This window comes from Pteropus alecto, unplaced genomic scaffold (genome assembly GCF_000325575.1).
Source record: "Pteropus alecto unplaced genomic scaffold, ASM32557v1 scaffold10, whole genome shotgun sequence".
NCBI lineage: Eukaryota > Metazoa > Chordata > Mammalia > Chiroptera > Pteropodidae > Pteropus > Pteropus alecto.
This window is the reverse complement of record NW_006431210.1, coordinates 7,252,109-7,274,288: the sequence shown is the minus strand read 5'-3', so window position 1 is coordinate 7,274,288 and position 22,180 is coordinate 7,252,109. Positions and strand designations below refer to the sequence as shown.

The window sequence follows — 22,180 nt, the reverse complement described above, 5'->3', positions numbered from 1 at the left end:
TGATAATAATACTTACGATAATAAAATGATAATAAAAATAGTTAACATTGATTATGTACTTAACTGTGTGCTAGCTACAGTTTATGTTAGTCATTTAATTGTCATGACAATGCTATGAGGTGCTAGTATTATCTCAATTTTATAAATAAGGACACTGAGCACAGAGAGGTTAGGTAACTTGCCCAGACCACACAGACAGTAGGAGCTAGGATTTTAACCCAGGTAGGCTGGCCTGAGAGCCCAAGCCCATGAATAGTACATACACTGCCTCAGAAAATTGAACTCAGCTGTTTTTTCCCTCAGGATTTGACTAGATGCTATTTCTTCATCTGAACAGCAGATGTAGTAGTTCGTGTTCAGTGAGCATGCTGTGTGGAAAACACAGATCACACTAACCGAAGCAAGATGCTCACATATTCAGACACACGTGAGAACCCATGGCTGGAACACAGTTCACATTTCTCATCTCATGCTTACTACTCAATTTTATGGTTACTGAATGGAAAAGCAGACTGGCTTTAGTATTTACATTATTTTTCCTCTCCCCACCCCCCATGAATATATTTGGTTGAATTTGCAGAAGTTAATAGGCATGACAGGACTCCAAACTACTCAACTGCAGCCTAAGCCAAATTCCTGGATCATGTCTCAATGAATAAAATAAATGCCCTAAATGACAGAGCTGGGACACTGGCAATGGAAACAGAGCTAGCTAGAGGAGGTAGAGCAGTGAGATATTGAGTTCTGGCCCTTCCAAAACATTTTTTTCCTGAAAATTGCTTCCCACCTCAAATGTGAGAACTTCACCCCCATTAGGAAAGCACTGTGATGGCAACTTGGTTATAAAGAAAGAAATATATACAGGGATATATAGAAGCATATGTACTGCTGGCCTTTGTACTCTGTTCCACTGGTCTGTTTGTCTAACTTTGTACCAATAAGATCCCATTTTAATTATGAAGCTTTATAATAAGTCTTGATGTCAGGCAACATAAGTCCCTCAATTTTGTTCTTATTCATCAAGATTACCTTGGTTATTCTTGGCTATTCTTGGTTCTTTGAATTTCCATTTATGTTTTAGTATCAGCATATCAATTTCCACCAGAAAATGATGAAATTTTTATTAGGATTATACTGAACTTATAGAAACTTTGGGGAGAACTAAGATCTTTACATTAAATCTTCCAATCCAGAAATGTGATATATTCCATTACGTATTTAGGACTTCTTAAATTACAGTAATTTTGGTAGTTTTCCACATCGATTCTGTGTTCATTTTTAGATTTTCCCCTACCTTTTCAATTTTTTAAAGTTACTTTGTTATACCTTGTAAAATACCTGTTTTGCACATACATCATCTTATCTCTTGAACCTTAGCTTATTGCCCCTTTATTTATTAAAAATAAGAGCAAATAGTACATAAAGTTCCCATATATTACTCCCCATCTTGACACACAGTTTCCCCTATTATTGACACCTTATATTAATGTGGCACATTTGTTACAATTAATGAACTAATATTAATACATTATTATTAACTAAAGTACATAGTTTATGTTAAGGTTACTCTTTGCATTATATAGTTTTAGTTTTTGATAAATGCATAATGACATATATCCACCATTACAGTATCCTACAAAATAGTTTATCACCCTAAAAATCACCTGTGCTTCACCTTCCCTCCTTCCCCATGAACCCCTGGCAACCACTGATCTTTTTAATGTCTCCATAGTTTTGCCTTTTCCTTCATGTAATTGGAATCATACAATAGATAGCTGTTCAGATTAGCTTCCTTCACTTAGTGATATGCGTTTAATGTTCCTGCCTGTCTTTTAGTGGCATGACAGCTCATTACTTTTTATTGCTGATTAATATTCTATTGTATGGATGCATGAGAGTTTGTTTATCCATTCATCTATGTAAGGAGATCTTGGTTGCTTCCAAGTTTGGGTGATTATGAATAATTCTGCTATAAACATCTGAATGTGGGTTTTTGTGCGGATATGTTTTCTACTCAGTTAAATAAATACCTAGGAGTGTGACTGCTGTCATATAAATTAGTGTTTAGCTTTGTAAGAAACTGCCAAACTGTCTTCCAAAGTGGCTGTGCCATTTTAATTCCACCCCCGGCAATGAAGGAGAGCTCCTACTGCCCATTTTTCAATTGATTTGTTTTCTTGTTGCATTTTAAGAGTTCTTTATATATTTTAGATATCAGTCCTTTATCATGTTTTTGGAAAATATTTTCCCCTAGTCTTTGGCTTGCTTTTTCATTCTCTTACCAGAGAAGTTTTTACTTTTAATAAAACTTAAAAGTCTAACTTATCCATTTGTCTTTCATGAATTATGCTTTAGGTGTTATATCTAAAAATTCACTGCTAAACCCAAAGTCACCTACATTTTCTCCTATGCTTTCTTCTAGAAGTTTTATAGTTTTGCATTTTACAGTTAGGTCTATGATCCATTTCAAGTTGATTTTTGTGAAAGGTGTAAGACAGAGGTCTCCAACCCTTTTGGCACCAGGGACTGGTGTTCCTATGGGAATCTCATGCCTGAGGATCTGAGGCGGAGCTGAGGCGGTGATGCTAGAGCTAAAGAGCAGCTGCAAATACAGATGAAGCTTCTGGCTCTCCAGCTACTCACCTCCTGCTGTGCAGCCTGGTTCCTAACAGGCCACAGACTGGTACTGTTCCATTGCCTGGGGGTTGGGAACTCCTTGTGTAAAGTCTGTGTCTACATCATTTTTACATATAAACATCCAATTGTTTCAACACCATTTGTTGAAAAATATATACTTCCTTCATTGAATTGCTTTTGTTCCTTTATTGAAGATCAGTTTACTTTCTTTGTGTGGCTTTATTTCTAGGCTCTCTATTCTGGTCTGCCTTGGTGAATGTTCCATGTGATTCTGAGAATGTGTATTCTGCTGCTGTTGGAAAAAGCATTCTATAAATGTCTATTAGATCCAATTGACTGATAGTGCTGTTTGGTTAAACTATATTATTACTGATTTTCTCCCTGCTGAATCTGTCAGTTACTGATAGGATAGTGAAATTTCTAACCATAATAGTAGTTCTGTACAGTTTTTTCTGCGGGTCTATCAGTTTTGCCTCGCATATTTTGACACTCAATTGTTAGGTGCATACATGTTAAAGATTATGTCTTCTTGGAGAATAAACTCCTTTATCATTATGTAATGCCCCTCTTTATCCATGATAATTGTCCTTGTTTTAAAGTTATCTTTGTCTGAGATTAAGATAGTTACCCTAGCTTTCTTTTGATTAGCATTAGCATGGTACATCTCCTCCATCCCTTTTTAAATGTGTCTTTATATATAATGGTTTGTTGTAGAAAACACATATAGGTGGGTCTTTATTTTTTTTTGTTGCACTCAGTACTTATGTTTGTAACTATTTTCTATTCAATGACTTTTTATTATCTTCTCTTTTTTTTTCTGCTTTCTCTGGTTTTAAACAAATATTGTATATGATTCTATTTTATCCCCTCTGCTAGCATATCAGTTATATTCTTCAAAAAATATTTTTGGTAGTTGCCCTAGAGTTTACAATATGTATTTACAAATAATCTAAGTCCACTTTCAAATAACACTGTACCACTTCTTGGGTAGTACAAGTATCTTAAAACAGAGTATTTCCAATTCCTTCATCTTGATCCTTAAAACATAGTCGTCATTCATTTCATTTACCCATATGCTATAATCACCCAATACACTGTTAAGAGTAAAAATAAATATTTTATTTTGCCTTCGTTTATTCCTTTTCTGATGCTTTTCCTTCCTTTTTGTAAACCCAAGTTTCTGACCTATACAATTTTCTTCTCTCTCTGAAGAACTTCAATATTTCTTGCAAGGCAGGTGCACTGGCAACAGATTTCCTGTTTTTGTCTGAAAAATTTGTATTTCTCCTTCACTTTTGAAGGATAATATTGCTGGATACAGAATTCTAGCTCAGTGATTTTTTTCTTTCAATATCTAAAATATTTCACTACACTTTCTTGCTTGACTAGTTTGTAATGAGAAGTGCACCTTTATTTCTCTATAGGTGCTTTTTCACTCCCCTAGCTTCCTTCAATATTTTTCCTGTATCTTTGGTTTTCTGCAGTTTGAATAAATTATTCCTAGGTGTAGGGTTTTGTTTTTTGTTTTTATGTCTTATTTTAGTATTTTTCCCACTTGATGTTCTCTGAGCTTCCTGAATCGATGGTTAAATTTAAATCTGTCATTAAATTTGAATCTTCTAAGCCAGTATTGCCTCAAGCATTTCTTCTGGTAGTGCCACCATGTGTATGTTACATCTTCTATAATTGTCCTACAGTCCATCTTTTGAGATAGCACAAGGTTTTGTTCCTTCGTTCTATTAATATAAATTACACCAATTAAATCAATATTGGACTTGACCATAATACGTTAGCTTTTTTATATATCACTGGACTTGTTCTGCTAATATATTGTTTATTCATGAATTTCATTTCTTTAACGGATGACTCCAGATTTTTAACTTCTGTTGACTTCTGAAAGTTGTGTTTAACAGTTTTTTAGAAAGCTGAGTCCTAAGAATTGTTTTTATCACTGATTTTTAAAATTGAAGTAAAAATCACCTAACATAAAATCAATCATTTTAAAGCATATAATTCAATAACATTTAGTCCATTCACAATGTTGTGCAACCGCCATCTCTATCTAGTTTCAAAATATTTTCATCCTCCCAAAAGAAAACACTATAACTATTAATCAGCCACACTCTATCCCTTTAGTCCCTGGCTACTGCCAATCCACCCAAAGAATTCTAGGTTCACATTTCATTGGCACATACAAATTTTTTCCCACTTTTTGCTTCTATTGTTGCTGATGAGAGACCTATTGTCAATTTAACTGCTAATCTTTTTAAATAATCTTACTCATCTTGCAGATTTAAGACTTTTCTTTGTCTTTGAAGTTCTGTTTTATTATAATATGTCTAGATATAAATGTATCTTTATTAATCTTGTTCAGAGCTCATTGTGCTACTTCAATCTGAGGATTCAAATATTTAATCCATTCTTAAAAATTTTCAGTGACTCTGCGTCAAATATTTCCCCTCCTACATTTTCTCTATATTCCTTATCTACAATTTCCTTTACACATATGTTGAATCATCTAATCCTATCTTCTGGTTCTCTTAATCTTTTCTACATTTCAATATCTTTATCTCTATGCTGAATTATGCATAAATTTCCCATCTCTATCTTCCAGTTCTCTAATTCTCTTTTCAGCTTCATCTAATAGCTGCTTAATTCATTTACTTTCCTTATGGTGGATCATTTCCTTAGGTAACCTGTAATATTTTATCATGACCTCATTTTTGTCTGATTATTGATGTGTGGAAAGCTTATACATTTCAGTTTATTAAATGCCCCTACAAAGTTATTTCACATTTGATTTTGCCAAGCTCTCCCAAAGGTTGCATCTTTCCAGCATAAACTTTACATTAACTTCTAAGCTTGGAATTTCTGAATCATCTACACATAGGATTAGATTTTTCAAGAAAGACTTCTTCCTCTTCACCCAAAGCCCTGACCAGAAAGAAGTTTTTTTTGTTTTGTTTTGTTGTTTTTGTCCCATCATATATGGTGAGGGAACCTTTCCAGGGTTTCTGCATTATGTAGTAGTCACATATTCAATTTCTCCCCTTCTACATGCAAGGCCTCATCTCCCTTCTCTGTGTGGCATTAAAATCCCAGCCACTGTCTATTATAGATAGCCTGTTACTAGTTTGCTAACCACGCTAGTAATGAGTATACTAAGATCATTTATTTTTTGAACTATTTACTTATTTGTTTATTATAATCATTGTTTCTCTGTGTTGATATGCTAGCCCAATTATAAGGTTACAAGATCCAGAAGTCAGGTGTTCCTTTTCTTTGATGACAATTAACAGCAGGGTATAGTGAATGCTCTTCAGGGTAGGATATCAACGACCCTTCACTTCCATTACTGTAGCAAAAAAAACTAAGTATATGAGCTAGTTGATTTTTTTTTTTTTTTAAGGCAAGGTAATCCTTGGTTGACCTCACAGATTGCAAGGAACTTGTCAACTTACAATCCTTTATTTTTTTTTTTTACATCTACAGCACCTAGTCTTCCTAGGTAGTCTCCCATCCAAGTACTAACCTACTTAGCTTCCAAGATCAAACGGGATCGGGCTTGTTTGGGATAGTATGGCCGTAGACTGAGCTAGTTAATTTTTGACTAGACACATGACCTATAGAACTGAATAATCTGTTAAACTTGAAGTTTGTGCTCTGAATAGAATAAAAATTATGTGCTTTATTTCTATGGGTGAATATATGAACATCTGTGAGGGTTTTTTTTTTTTTGGTAGCTTATAAGACTTGCATATCCTGCAAACAATTTTTTTGACTGAAGAGCAAAAACGTATAGAAGTAAAAACATGTAATTTAAAGTCAATCTTGGTTGAAGTCTCAGACCCACACAGACCTTTTAAACTCCAAATCTCATATTTAACAACTGTGGAATCTTTATCAACTCATTCAACCTCTGAGCCTCAGATTTTTCATCTGTAAAATCAAGATGATTAAAGCTGTTTTATCTACCTCAAAAGATTGTTTTGATTATCAAGTGATAATCGTGAAATTGCTACACTGTACTCAAGAAACACTCCTTTTCCCCAGAAAATAATCATTAGTAATCTTAACTGAAGGAATGGTGCACATTGAGAACAATTTCTTTAAAAAAGTGAATAAACAGAAAAATCAACACTTTCTCTCAAACTGGAACTAGAGTCTTAATAGGACTTTAGGAAAATGTTGGAAACTTTAAATTATCACATGAACATCAGTTGTTCTGCTAGGAATTGCTGTAGGTTAAGAGTGGCAATAAGCCCCAGAATATGATGACTTTCTGCATTTCTGTATTTGCATACTTCCTCCATATCCTTGGATCAGCTAGGATAACAAAAAGTGATGCCTAACCCTCCCCACATTCTTCAAAGAACTACCTACTTAGAGTAATACCCCCTAAGATGAAAATATAGGCTTTCTTTTGTGCAAATGTCTTTGAAGTGTGGATACAGAAAACAACATTTTCCCTGAAGATCATTAAACCTGTGTTCATACACCAAGGTACATGAATGAAAACAATTATATTCTTTAAGTAAATGTTAAATTTGAGGTTTCAGAGTATTGGTTTAGTGATGTTATCTATGGGGGGGGGGGGGCCTTTAAGTTCCATGAGTTTTTTAAGGGCAACTTCAAAGAATTCAACCATGAGGCAAACATGTACATTTACTCCAACTGCTGAGATGAGGAAATTCTGAAACTGAAACACTACTTTATTTTCCTTACAGTCTAACCCTATAGAACTACACAAAGACTCAGATTTTCTGAAAGGAAATCAGATCACTAAACAGTAATTATGAGCGAGAACTAAAAGAGTTTACCATTTCAGAAATGTTTCCAAAAGTATAGACATATTTACACCTGTTATCTGAGAGTGTGAGAGATGAGGTATATTAAAGAGATATTTATCTTTAATTTGTCCATCTTTTTATTGTGTCACTTGCCAAAACCATCAAGTTTTTAAATGTAAAATCTAATAACAGATTAAAGAAAAAAAATGACTCCAAAATAGCAAAAGAACATGAATATACAGTGTCTCTTTGGTTTTGACCCTCCATATTTTCAAGAGAAGTTAAAGCTAAGTTAATTAGCTCATTATTAATATTGTAATCATTACATTTTCTGACAAAAAAATAGATATTGTATGGCTGGGTTCCAATTATTCTATTACTAATTCATGAATAGTTTTCATCATAAATATTGAGCACTAAATAGCAATTAAACACCAAAAAAGAAAATTACCTTCTGACTAATTTAAAAGACGTTTTAACAAGAAAAGTATGGGCAAAAGGAAGAACAATGACTTCATGCAAATGCAGGAGGCTGAAACAATGATGAATTCACTTCTCCCATAATTCTAGTAATCTTAAAGAATACATAATTGAGTTCCCAGAAAAGATTTGATTTTTAAAACATAAGTTAACTGATAGATGGGAAATATGAGATTTTCCACAATTAGACAACTGCACTATGGACCTGGAGAGGAAAGATTCGCAAAGTCAACAATGGAAAGGAAATCCAGGTAGAATGCATTATTAAGATTGAATCAAATTATAACAAAAGATGAAGAAAGTAACTGGATTTTAACAAAAGTCATTTGAGAAATTAACAGTGAACTTAGTAAGGTGGCGATTCAAGAGGCTGGAACACAGCAAAAGGGAACAGTTCTAAATGAGAAAATGAGAGACAAAATAGTCATGAAGATTAGGGATACTTAACCCTCAAAGACAGCCAACGGGAGATGCAGCACCAAGATGGTTAGGCACAAGAACGAAAAACAGTAATAAGAAGACAAACCAGGAAAACAATAAAATGCAGCAGACCTTCTTTATACCTTTCAAACTTTTCACAGATCTTTTTATTAGGAATACTCTGATACATACAAAAGACTATATGACATTCTGTAGTCCTTAATAATAAAACTGTATGAATCGCCAAGCTTAAAAACTAGAACACTACTAGTATCACTGCATCTACTTTGTGTCCCTCCCTTTATTTCCTTTCTCCACCTCTCGATCAATAAACACACTCCTGATTTTTTTGTTCCCTTGCTTATCACAATGTATATATTCCTAAACAATATACCATGTAGTTCTGCTTAATTTTGAATCTTATGAAAATGGTACATACTGTACCTGTCTTTTGCAACTAGCTTTTTTTTCATTCAGCACTATAACACTAAGATTTATCAGTGCATTTCTAATTACACTAATAAAGAAAGAGATACCTTGATATGGGGTGCTTCTAGCACAAAAATCTAAAATATGTGACATCTGCTTAGTGGCTGACAGCAAGAGAAACATGTATCAGAGCTGGTAACACAAATATACTTGTTATGTGGTAGTACTGCCTATGAAAATGGGGAGGGCAGACAAAGCATGCAGATCTAGAGAAGAGGTTAGAAAGTGCTAAAATGTTAGTGACTAATGGTTTCTCCTTGCTGTATTAGCAAGGCATTACAAGAACGTACTTGGGAAAGAACTGATAATAAAACTGGTTTGTAAGCAGAAATAAAAGGGGAGAGAGTAAAGAAACTGAGGACCTCAGACAGCTGGAAAAGCCAACTATTTCTAAATATCACATAATAAAAAATAAGACTTAAAAGCACCTTAGGCCACAAGACATTATTCAGACTTCTTTAAAACAGAATAACTAAACCCTGTTATTCTTTCCGAGCCTATTGTTTTGGATGTCTCAAGATAGATATGACTGAGAAAGAGAGGCATAAGGGAAAGGAGGCAAACAATAAAATAAAGGAAACTCGAGGCTATAGTTTAAGAAAGAACTGTAGGTGTGGTTACTGGCACAGGGAACTAACTAAAGTGAAGCAGGTTAGAAGACTACCAAATTCTTAAATTCTGTCGAAGAATTCATAACTGATCCTAAATTGTACTATGATTATAATCTAATCCTCAGGTCTCCAACAAAACTGCATAAGAAATGGCTATGAAAAAGAATAGCCCTCTATAAAGGAATATTCCCAAACATCTACTTCAGATACAATTATGGAAGATAAGGAGCAAGGAAGAACCCTCTGGAGGTTGGAGTTAAGAATCACCAGAACCAATGGTAAGGAAGTCCCTCCCAAAAACAGAATAGGAACTTCCCCTACTCTAGGACAAGGGGGACTTCATAATGCCTGCCTAGCAGAATTCATTGTTGCTAGAGAACAGTAACTGCTATATTGTCATCCATTCCTTCCCTTCCCAAATTTTATTGTTGACTGGTTACCCTGTCCCTGATTCTGAATTAAGAGTGAGGGACAGTAGTTGGGGGAAGATAACAAAACCATAAAGAACCACATCCAGATCTGATGGAGAGAACTGTATATCACCTACATAAGAAAGTACCAAATAGAAATGAAGAGCTGAATACAATACAATATGATAATGGAAGACTACAATAACTGAACTGAAAAATACACTAGAAGCGTTAAAGAGCAGACTAGATGAAGCAGAAGAAAGGCTGGATGACATCAAAGAAACAGCAGTGGAACTCAATCAGAGTAGCAAAAACAAAAAGATTTTTTTAAGTGAAGATAGCTTAAGAGACTTATGGGACAACATCAAGTAGACTAACATTTGCATTATAGGAGTCCTAGAAAAAGAGAAAAAGGGGTAGAAAATTTATTTGAAGAAATAGTGTCTTAAAACTTCCCTAATCTGGGGATGGACAGTTCCAAAAAAAATGAACCCAATTAGACCCATACCACGGCACATTATTATTAAAGTGTCAAAGTTAAAGACAAGAAGAGAATCTTAAAACCAGAAGGAAAAACAACTTGCTATGTACAAGGGAACCCCTATAACACTTGGCAGAAACTGTGCAGGCCAGATGGGAGTAGCATGATATATTCAACGGGCTGAAAGAAAAAACTTCCAAGCAAGAATACTCTACCTAGGATATCGGTCATTCAGATTTGAAGACGAGATAGAGTTTTCTAGTCAAGCAAAAGCTAAAGGTCTTATAAGAAATGTTAAAGTGACTTCTTTAATCTAAAACTAAAGGGCACAAATTAGTAATAGCAAAACATACAAAAATATAATTCTCACTGGTGAAGGTAAATATACAGTAAAATTCAGAATAACCTAATGTTGTAGAGGTGATAGGTTGATCACTTATAAAGCTAGTATAAAGGTTAAAAGACTAAAGTTGTAAAAAACAACTATAACTACAATAATATGTTAAGCGATACGCAAGATAAAAGATATAAATGTGACATCAAAAACATAAATTGTGGAGGGAGTAAAAATGTAGAGCTTTAGAATTCGTTCAAATTTAAGTAGTTATTAACTTAAAACAGACTATTCTAAATATAAGTTGTTTTATGTAAATCTCATAAAGTAAACCTATAAAGCAAAAACTTATAGTAGATATGCAACAAATAGAAAGAAGGAATCTAAGCATACTGCTATAGAAAAACCATAAAATCACAAAGAGAGAACAAGAAAAAGAAACAGGAATTAAAAAACAGCCAGAAAACACTTAATATAATGGCAATAAGTATATATCTATTAAAAATTACTTTAAAGGTAAATAGACTAAATGCTCCAATCAAAAGATGATGACTAAATAGATTTTTTTTTTAAAAAGACCCCTTTATATACTGCATACAAGAAGCTCACTTAAGATGAAAGACACACAGACAGGTAGTAAAGGGATGGAAAAAGATATTCGATGCAAATGGAAAACAAAAGCTATACTTATATAAAACAAAAATTTTAAGACAATGACTGCAGTAAGAGACAAAGAAGGTCATTATATAATGAGAACTGGGCCAATCCTACAAAAAATTATAAACATTTGTAAACATTTATGTACCCAGCATAGGAGCGCCTAAATATATAAAGAAACATTAACAGACCTAAACGGAGAAACAGACAAAAATACAGTAATAGTAGGGGACTTTGATACTCCACTTTTGCCAAGGGATAGATCATCCACAGAAAATCAATAAGAAAACATTGCCTTAACTGACTAGTTAAATCACATGGACTTAACGGACATACAGAACAGTCCATCCAAATGCAACAGAATACACATTTATCTTAAATGTACATGAAACATTCTCCAGGATAAATCATATGTCAGGCCTCACAATAAGTCTTAATATATTTAAGAAGACTGAAATAATATCAAGCATTTTTTCTGACCACAATAATATGAAACTAGAAATCAGTTATAAGAAAACTGGAAATCACAAATATGTGGAGATTAAATAACATGCAACTGAAGAACAAATGTATCACAGAAGAAATCAAAAGAACAATTTAAAAATTCTTTGACACAAATGAGAATAGAAATACAATATACCAAAACTCATGGGATGAAGCAAAGCAGTTCTGAGAGAAGTTCATAGAAATAAATGCCTACCTCAAGAAACAAATAACCTCAAATAAGCAACCTAATTATACACAAGGAACTAGAAAATGAAACACAATGAAGCTCAAGCTTAGTAGAAGGAAGGAAATAAAGGTCAGAGTAGAAATAAATGAAACAGAAACTAAAAAGACAATAGAAAAGATCAACAAAACTAAGATGGTTCTTTGAAAAGATAAACAAAATAGACAAACTTTTAGCTAGATTCACCAAGAGAAAAAGAAAGGACTCAAATAAAATCAGAAATAAAAAGATGTTACAACTGATACCACAGAAATACTAAGGATTAAAAGAGACTACCAAGAACAATTTTTTTGCGAACAAATTGGACAACCTTAAAGAAATGGATAAATTCCTAGATGCAACCTACCAAAACTGGATCACAAGGAAATGGAAAATCTACACATACCGATTACTAGTAAGGAGATTGAATCAGTAATCAAAATCCTCCCAAAAAACAACAGTCCAGAACCAGATGGCTTCACTGGTGAACTCTACCAAACATTTAAAGAAGAATTAATACCAATATTTCTCAAACTCTTCCCCAAAAAAATGAAGAGAAAGAAAAACTTTCAGATTTATCTTACAAGGCCAGCATTACCCTGAACCAAACGCAGACAAGGCTGCTACGAGAAAAAAAAAATTACAGGTTAATAACCATGATGCACATAGATGCAAAAATCCTCAACTAAATATTAGCAAACCAAATTCAATAATACATTTAGTCTACAGCCATGCCACCCTGAATGTGCCTGATCTCATCTGATCTCAGAAACTAAGAAGAGTCGAGCCTGGTTAGTACTTGGATGGGAGATCACCTAGGAAAACCAGGTGCTGCAGGCGTTAAAAAAAAAAAATTCAATAATACATTTAAATGATCACACACCACGAGCAAGTGGGATTTATTCCACAGATGCAAGGATGGTTCAACATTTGCAAATCAATCAATATGAATATTAGCAAACCCAATTCAACAATACATTGAAAGGATCATATGCCATGCATTTGACAAAATTCAACATCAATTTATAATAAAAGCTCTCAACAAAGTAGATATAGAGGGGAACATAGCTGAACATAATAAAGACTATACATGACAAGCCCACAGTTAACATCTTACTCAACAGAGAAAAGCTGAGAATTTTTCCTCTAAGATCAGGAACAAAACAAGGATGTCCACTCTCACCACTTTTATTCAGCACAGCACTAAAATCCTCACCTGGGCGATGAGGCAAGGGAAAGAAATAAAGGCACCCAACTTGGAGCAAAAGAAGCAAAACTGATAGTATCTGCAGATGACATGATATTACAGATATTTAATTTACTCTAAAGACTCCACCAAAAAACTGTTAAAATAAATAAATTCTATAAAGTTGTAGATATATCAATATACAAAAATCTATTTTATTTCTATACACTAACAACAAACTATCAGAAAGAGAAATTAAGAAAATAACCCCATTTACAACTGTGTCAAAAAAAAACCTAGAAATACATTTAACCAGAGGTGAAAGACCCATACACTGAAAACTATAACACTGACAAAAAAAAAAAAAATTGAAGACACAAATGGGTATTCCATGCTCATGAATTGAAGGAATAGTGTTAAAGTGTCCATACTGCCCAAGGAATCTATAGATGCAATGCAATCCCTATCAAAATTCCAATGCATTTCTGTTTCACAGAAATAGAAAAAATGATATTAAAACTTATATGGAACCACAAAACACCCTCGTTAGCCAAAGAAATCTTGAGGAAGAAGAACAAAGCTGGAGGCGTCATGCTCCCAGACTTCAAACTGTATTATAAAGCCATAGTAATGAAAATAGTATGATATAGGCATAAAAACAGACATGTAGATCAAGAGAACAGAACAGAGAGCCCAGAAATAAACCCACACATATACAATCAATTAATTTTCAACAAAGGAGCCAAAACTATACAATGGGGAAAAGACATTCTCTTCAACAGATGGTGTTGGAAAAATTAAACAGCCATATGCAAAACAATGAAACTGGACCACTAACACCATACGCAAAAACTATTCAAATGGATTAAAGACTTAAATGTTATGACCCGAAACCATAAAACTCCTAGCAAAACACATAGGTGGTAAGCTCCCTGATATTGGTCTTGAAGATGATTTTTTAGATTTGGCACCAAAAGCAGTCAACAAAAGCAAAAACAAACAAGTGGGACTATATCAAACTAAAAAGCTTCTGCATAGCAAAGGAAACCACAAACAAAATGAAAAGGTGATCTACTAAGTGAGAGAAAACATTTGAAAATCACATATGTGATAAGGAGTCATTATATAAAGAATTCACACAAAATAGCAAAAAAAACAAACAATCTGATTAAAAAATCGGCAAAGGATCTAAATAGCCTTTTTTCCAAAGAAGACATACAGATGGCCAATAGGTACATGAAAAAGTACTCAACATCACTAATCATCAGGGAAATGCAAATCAAAACCACAATGAGATATCACCTCACCCCTTAGAATGGCTATTAGAATGGCTATTATCAAAAAGACAAGAAATAACAAGTGTTGGTGAGGATATGGATAAAGGAAGCCCTTGTGACTATAGGTAAGAATGTAAATTGATACAACTATGGAAAACAGTATGTAGGGTCTTCAAAAATTAAAAATAAGAGTTGCCATATGATCCAGCAACTACTTCTGGGTATTATCTGAAGAAAGCAAATACACAACTAGAAAAGATATCTGCATCCCCATGTTCACTGTAACATTATTTACAATAACCAAATATGGAAACTATATATATATATATGATAGATATTATTAAGCCACAAAAAATAAGGAAACCTTGCCATTTGAGACAACACAGATGAACCCTGAGGGCACTATGTTAAGTGAAACAAGCCACACAGAGAAAGAAAAGTAGTGTATCATCTCACATGTGGAATTCCAAACAAAACAAAAAACCAAGATCATAGATACAGAGAACAAGCAAAAGTGAACATTACATTGTTTAGTCTAAAATATTTAAGATAATATTTCCTTTAAAGAAAGGAATCATAAATACAAAGTTTTTGATAATATTAACAAGATGCTGGAGGGGAAGGGTAATGCAAGGATCAGCGATGAAGTATATCATTAACGAAGAATTATGAGTAATCCAATTCTATAATCCAATTTAACTAGTTAAAAAAAAATGCTGCAGTAACCATCTCTGTAGACATATCTTGGTATATACACATCTGCATATACATCTTTGCAAATACATCTGTTAGCAAACTCCTAGAAATGGAATTTGTGAATACGTATACTTAGCATTTTGAATTTTTTCCCCAGTGGCCCTACAAAATGGTTACAAAAGTTCACAGTCCCACCTCTAAAGTATTTTTAAAGTGTTTGTCTCCTACTTCCTTGTCAAAAGCTGTTATTACCAAACTTTTGGGTTTTGCCAGTCAGATACAGAATATCCCATTATTTTGATTTGTATTTAAATATGGGCCTGATTGAGCATCTTTTCATACCTTTACTGGCCATTTGTATTTCTTCAATTGCTCAAACTCTCTTCAAATTCTAACAGTTAATCCACCTTATTTTTAATAATTTTTAAGTTTTTATTCTTTGTTCATTGGAGAATATAGCCCTTGCTTATTATGTGTGTTGTAATTATTTCACCCACCGCTGTACTTATTTATTTTTGTTATGGTATGTTTTGCCACATTTTAATATTCAGAGTCAAATTAAGCAATCTTTTCTGTTGTAACTACTGAACTCACAGGTTTTTAATTAATGGGTCTCTTAACCTAACTTTCCAGGGACAAAGCTCTGGAGCAGATGTCCCAGTCCTACCCTTCTTATCTGTGCAGCTTTGTTGGTGTTTCATGCTACCTCGGTGTAGATTTAAAAAATCCAAAGACATCATCACAGTTTTCACGTATAAGCATAACCCGAACCCAGACTGAGGAAAATTTCTTCTGCCGTGATTGAACTTAAATGCCAAGCTTCAAATAGTACATAACAGTACACAAAGGTAATGAAAAGGAAGCATCTGCATCTGATTTCAGCACACATTATTCAGTCCTGTACTGCCCTACCAAGGTAAAAAACACACACACACACACACAAACTGCTATAAAAATGAACAAACCAAAACGACTCTTTAACAAAAAAGAAAAATTTGCATAGATGCTTAAAAATCTGCATAGATTTTTTTTTTAGGTCTACAGATCTATGCAGATTTTTCTTTTTTGTTAAAGAGTTTGCGCTATGTACCCCTAAAGTTGCATCTTACTTGTTAGGCTGCTTTAGAATACATATAAGGCATCACAGATAGCAGGAAGTGGAGGCACCAATCCTTGAAAAGCTCCGTGGAGTGCTGAAACCAACCAGCAGGCAAGAACACCCACTCAGTGACGCCCCAAACAGGAATGAGCCATATACTGCACTGCTCCCCAAGGTCCCATGATTATACATAAGCACTGGGCTGTAACTTAATGATTGCAACAAAACCCACAATTGTTTTCACCATGAAATTGGCTTCTAAATTTTAGAAAGGGAAAATTTGAAAATTTATATGCTAGTCATTTTATAATTTTCCCTAGCAAACTAATAAAACTGCCAAATTAGATGTAATTGTGGAGTTGATTTCATTTGCCCAGAATTATTAGGCTCGACAATGTTATTTGAGGCAATAAAACCTTCCTTCATCAAGCCAACATAGCACTTAGTTCTGTCATGTATCCGCATAAATTTTAAAAGGAAAGAAAATTACATAAATGGTGATTTAAGTTTTTAGAAATGTGTCTAATAAGAGATTTCTTTCATTATTATTTATTACTAACAATGGCTTTGTCTTAGAATGTTTTAAATATTTACTGCATGTAGCACTCCCTATATCCTGTTAAGTGGTTTACATGTGTTTTCATTTCATCATTAACATCTGAAAGCAACCATTATAAAGTAAAATTTTAAAGTTAAATAAATATTAAAATTTATAATCTGAGTTTTAGGCCAATAATCAAAAGAGGAATGGTTCCTTCCAAGAGACTGCCTTTTTAAAATGCAAAATAATTATTGGTTGTCACTACACTAACATTCATCTGCTTAAGCCCTAGTAGTTGTCAGTTTAATATAAGATGGTAATATGTATTTTTCATTGAGATTGAATTAGTCCAGGCTGATGAAATAAAGCACTAGGCTACATTAACTTACTTAGTAATAAGGTTCTTTACTGACATATTGTTAGCAGTAGCATATGTTAAAATCCGTATCGGGACAGCTTGCTTTTATCAGTTATTTGCATTAAAACCAACTGCATTATCAAACTGCATTATCAAACAGCATTGACTGAGATTCAAGCCTCCAAAACTGATATTAATTAATAATAAGCTAACATTTATTTAACATTTATTAAATGCTAGGTACTCCAAGAGCTAGCGATGACCTCATAAGGTAAGAAATATTACTATTTCCATTTTACAGATATGGGAAATTATGGCCCAGAGAGTTAAGGCACTTTGTACTCACACATCTAGTAAATGGGAAGAGCTGAAATCTCAACCAAGTCTGGCTCCAAAAGTAATACAGACAGTAACAATGAGGACAAATATGTGTAAGGACAACCCAACTCACCGATAGATATGTAGATCATAACAAATATTCCCACTGTTGCAAGCATTATATAACTGACTATCCAAGAAGAGAAAAATTACAAGCTGTTTGCTGAGCTGTGTAAGAGTGAAGGGTAGAGAGGGAGAACTTGAGTACCTTTACTTTATGAGTAAAAGCTGGTAGGAAAAGCAAAATTGTAGGAAAAAACTCTAATACCACAAATAGGTGGTAGAGGGAATTTGTATATTAATAACATTGGGTAGTCTTAAAACTAGCAATAAGATGATCAGATGAAAAAAAAACTGAGATTTTTCTGAGTGATCCAAAGTGATACAAAGAGATGAAAAGAAGCACATAATCCCAGGTTAAGCTTGTTAATGGTTCCAAAGGGGAAGCTGAGGCTTCACTTGGTGTGATCAATAATGGAAGCTACTAGAGAATTTAAAAGGGTGCTAACAGAGGCAATCGAAAATGGCAGAAGAGAAAATGACCTCTAATGCAAGCAAATAAGATTATCATAAAGTCAAAGAATCACATTTATTGATGAAGTAAGACTGAAGATGAATAGGAATTCAATAAGAATAGAAACAGCAGTCTGCACTGTCACAGAGAAGTATACAATATGAAGTAAAAATGTAAGCCTAGGATGGACTGAAAGTATGAAGACATCATTTAAGTGAACAAAAATAATAAACACAAGCTCCATGAGGCGAAGACTGTTGCACTCACTCATTTTGCTGTGGAATTAACTGATGATGAAGATGGATGCTTTGGTAACCTGGCTCAAACCCTTCTTCAAAGTTTGCTTAGAAAGGGTAGCTAGGAAAGGGGAGAGCTCTATTACTGAGAATAGAAAGTCTGAGAGTAAAATGGCAGAAATGATTTAAAAGCCAACAAAGATTAAAATACCATGATTGGCTAGAGTTAATTTTGAGACTCACAAGTCAGAGAAGACCTGTAGTGGCAGTACTTTAAAACCTAAATTCCCCTTGCAAACTCCAAAATAAGAACAGAAGTGGGAATGTAAACCTATGAATAGATATATTATGCATATTTGCTCTCAAATGGCAATTCTTTTTGAAACATGATCTATGTATGAGTCTTGTGGCATGATTCAAAACTAACTCCAGGATTCTCAACAGCTGGCTCCATCATGAATCTTTAAAAGAACTAAAATTTCTAAAAGAGCAGTTCAGAAATCATGCTAGCACAGAAAGTGATGTAATTCCTTTTTTCTTTTTTCATGGCTGAGTACAGTGTAAAAGCTACATTTACCAGAAGGGAAAAAAAACATTAAGTTAGCAGCCTTGAGTCACAGATAGCAGCAGTATTCACAAGCACTGTGGAGTTTAATACACCTCAGTGCTGAATGACTAATACAGGTCTGCCTGAAGCTGGTTGTGATTCCCCAGAGTAAGAATGGCATATTCATATTACAACTTGATGTCTGTGCTAGAAAATGGTCAAACCAAGAATGAAACACTGCACAGTTCTAGAGGATACCAAGCATTTTGTAGTCTGTTGTGTATCGCATCCCCTATAGTTGTATACTAACAGCCTGCCCACCCTAACCCAGCCATATTGGTTCTAACAGCTTATTGTGCTTGATCAAGACCTTGTGGGTTTACATGACAAATATATCATTCCTTCCTTGTTACCACTTTCTTAACTTTAAAATGGTCTAAAATGTCAAAAATATTCTGTCTTATCCAAATAAATATTCGTTTTATTAAAACAAGATTTAATTGCTGTACTTTGCACATGATCCTATCATGAATTTTCTTTTTTATTAACTGCGTAGAATGAGCTCATGACAAGAGTGTCAAACAGCACCTGATGACTAATGAAACACCCTGTGAAGTCCCTGAAATGTGATCACCACCACAAAAAAGCTAACTCCTCACCCCATTTCTGACTCAAGATAAAAAGTCTAACATACTGAAGGCAGCAAAGGTGAGTAATCTGTGGCATTTACAGAGTGACTCCAATATGTAAACAAAACTCATACTCATTCTCCAAATGTTAAAACGAGATTTAGCACAGCCAGGGGTATAGAATAATCAGGTCAATCCCTTACCGTATGTCAGCATTTCCCAAAATTTTGTCCATGAAATATTAAAAGGGCAAGTTTAAAATGCCACAACTCTCCATCTGGGAGCATCGCCATGCATATTATTAGCCTACGAAGGCTCTGGGAAGTCATGCAGCAAAGAAATTGGTTTTGTTAATCTAGCGTTTCCCAAAACTTACTTTTTTGTTTTGTTTGGTAAAACAGCAGTGGTATGAGAAGAGTTTGGGAAATGCCACTCAAAGATCACTATGTATACATGTATTAATTATTTGTAAAAAATTAAAATATAACATCTGAAATATCTTTGATGATTGCAGAGAATCTACTCAAGGAAATGCAGTGCCTCAGGGTCAACATGTGTTAGTTGATAGCTTTATTTGGTAAAATGACAAGGAAATATCATTTACTGTATATACGGTGATGCCAAAAATTAAGGACAAAAAGCCTGTTTTATAGTACTGTCGCTTGGCACATAATTCCGATAAAATGGATAAAAACATACCTATATTTGGGCTGACAGCATTTTAAATGCTCAGTAAGAACATATAACTGTACTTATTTTAAAACCAATGAATCAGAAAACAACTAAGTGCCTGACTTCAGAAGCTCATAACCTTAATAATCTCTCATGTTACTGACCACACTGAGATTATCTACTGATACCAAAACAATGGCACCTACTGAAGATTATTACAATACTTACCACATTACAAAAAGAATCCAGACCAATGTTATGTACATACTTAGTACATTCTGGATTAGACCAAGTAAAATTTAACAACAAGCTGAACAGCATTCTATAAAACAAAAAAAAAAGTCAGTTAGGCTAATTCTGTCTGTTTTTCTGTGCTAAGGACTCACAGTGAGAAAGAAGACTGTCTTGGAATTTGATGACTGAATCAAATCAATTCTTTATCTGAAGTTTATCTACACTTACCTTAAAAGAAGTTCTTTGGGCAACTTTTTGTTAATAAGGCCTTCATCATTATTTGAGAAAACCTAAAAGGTAAAGAAGGGAAACTGTAAAAAATGTTCTTCAATCAATTATTAAAAACTTATGTTTTTTAGGTCAAAGCAGTCCCAATCACTGTTCTAATTTCATGAAGCCACCATACCTCAATATTGATAGATACAAGACTAGTTTATGTCCTATCACCATTTCATAAAAATGGCAACACACAGCCATTTGTATACTACATTGTATTAGAGGTTCTAGCCAAGACTATTAGACAAGAAAAAAAATGGCATCTTGATTGGAAAGGAAGAAGGAAAACCAGCTCTATTCACAGACGACATAATCTGTATGTCATAATTTGTATATAGAAAATTCTAAAGAGTCACAAAAAAGTCTAGAACTAATCAAGAAATTCAGCAAGGTTGCAGGATACGATATACAAATATACATTTATATAAAAATAAATTATATTTCCATACATTAGCAAGGAACAACCTGAAACTGACATTAAGAAAATAATCACATTTACAACAGCATTAAAAAAGATAAAATATTCAGGAATAAATTTAACTAAGAAGTGCAAGACTTAGATACTGAAAACTTATACAAAACATTGTTTAAAAAAAATTTAAAAGACAAATATGCTTGCATCCCATATTCAAAAATTGGAATATTTAATAGTGTTAAGTTAGCAACATTTTCAAACTGATCCATAGATTTAATGAAATCTCTATCAAAATGCCAGCTGCCTTTTTCGAAAAACTGAAAAGTTGATCCTAAAATTCATATGTAAGTGCAAAGGATCTCGAATAGCCAAAATACAGTCATGCACTGCATAACATTTTGGTCAATGAAGGACCACATATACAATGGTGGTCCTCTAAGATTACAAAGGAGCTAAAAATTTCTTATTGCCCTAGTGACACTGTAGCCATCATAACATTGTAGTGCAATATATTAGTCATGTGCTTGTGGTGATGCTAGTGAGCAGTGTTTATAAAGTGTATAGTACTGTATGGGTAGTGTCCTAGGCCTTCTTCACATTCACTGACTCTCCCAGAACAACTTTAAATCCCATAAGCTCTATTCATGTAAGTTTCCTATATAGGTATGCCATTTTTTATCTTTTACACTGTATTTTTACTGTAGCCTTTCTATGTTTAGATACACAAATACTTACCATTGCATTACAGTATTCAGTACAGTAACATGCTGTATAGGTTTGTAGCCTAGGAGCGATAGGGATATAACATACAGCCTAAGTGGGTAGTAGGCTACACCATCTAGCTTTGTGTAAATTCACTCTGTGATGCTCATACAGTGACAAAAATCCCCTAATGACACAGTTCTCTGAATGTATTCCCATCATTAAGCAATGCAGAACTGTAATCTTGAAAAGGAAAACAAAGTTGGAAGAGTCACACTTCTTGACTTTAAAACTTACTGCAAAGTTACAGTAATTCAAACACTGTGGTACTGGTATGAGACATATAGTTCCTTGAAATAGAAGTGAGTGTCCAGAAATAAAACCTTATATTTATGGACAACT

General features: G+C 33.8%; 1 protein-coding gene and 1 pseudogene across 2 annotated transcripts in view; one reads left to right on the top strand and one right to left on the bottom strand.

The window, feature by feature from the left end:
- FBXL2 (F-box and leucine rich repeat protein 2) overlaps positions 1 to 22,180 on the bottom strand; it is a 63,622-nt gene that overhangs the window by 27,733 nt on the left and 13,709 nt on the right. Inside the window, exons 2-3 of one of the 2 annotated variants that reach the window (XM_025039232.1) lie at positions 20,614 to 20,675; positions 20,380 to 20,473 (exon numbers count right to left, since the gene is read on the bottom strand). In XM_025039232.1, the coding sequence (XP_024895000.1) occupies positions 20,380 to 20,473; positions 20,614 to 20,675 (156 nt within the window). The remainder of the gene's footprint in view (positions 1 to 20,379; positions 20,474 to 20,613; positions 20,676 to 22,180) is intronic. The other variant, XM_006905728.3, reaches the window with a different exon arrangement.
- Positions 12,740 to 12,858, top strand: LOC112470348 (annotated as a pseudogene).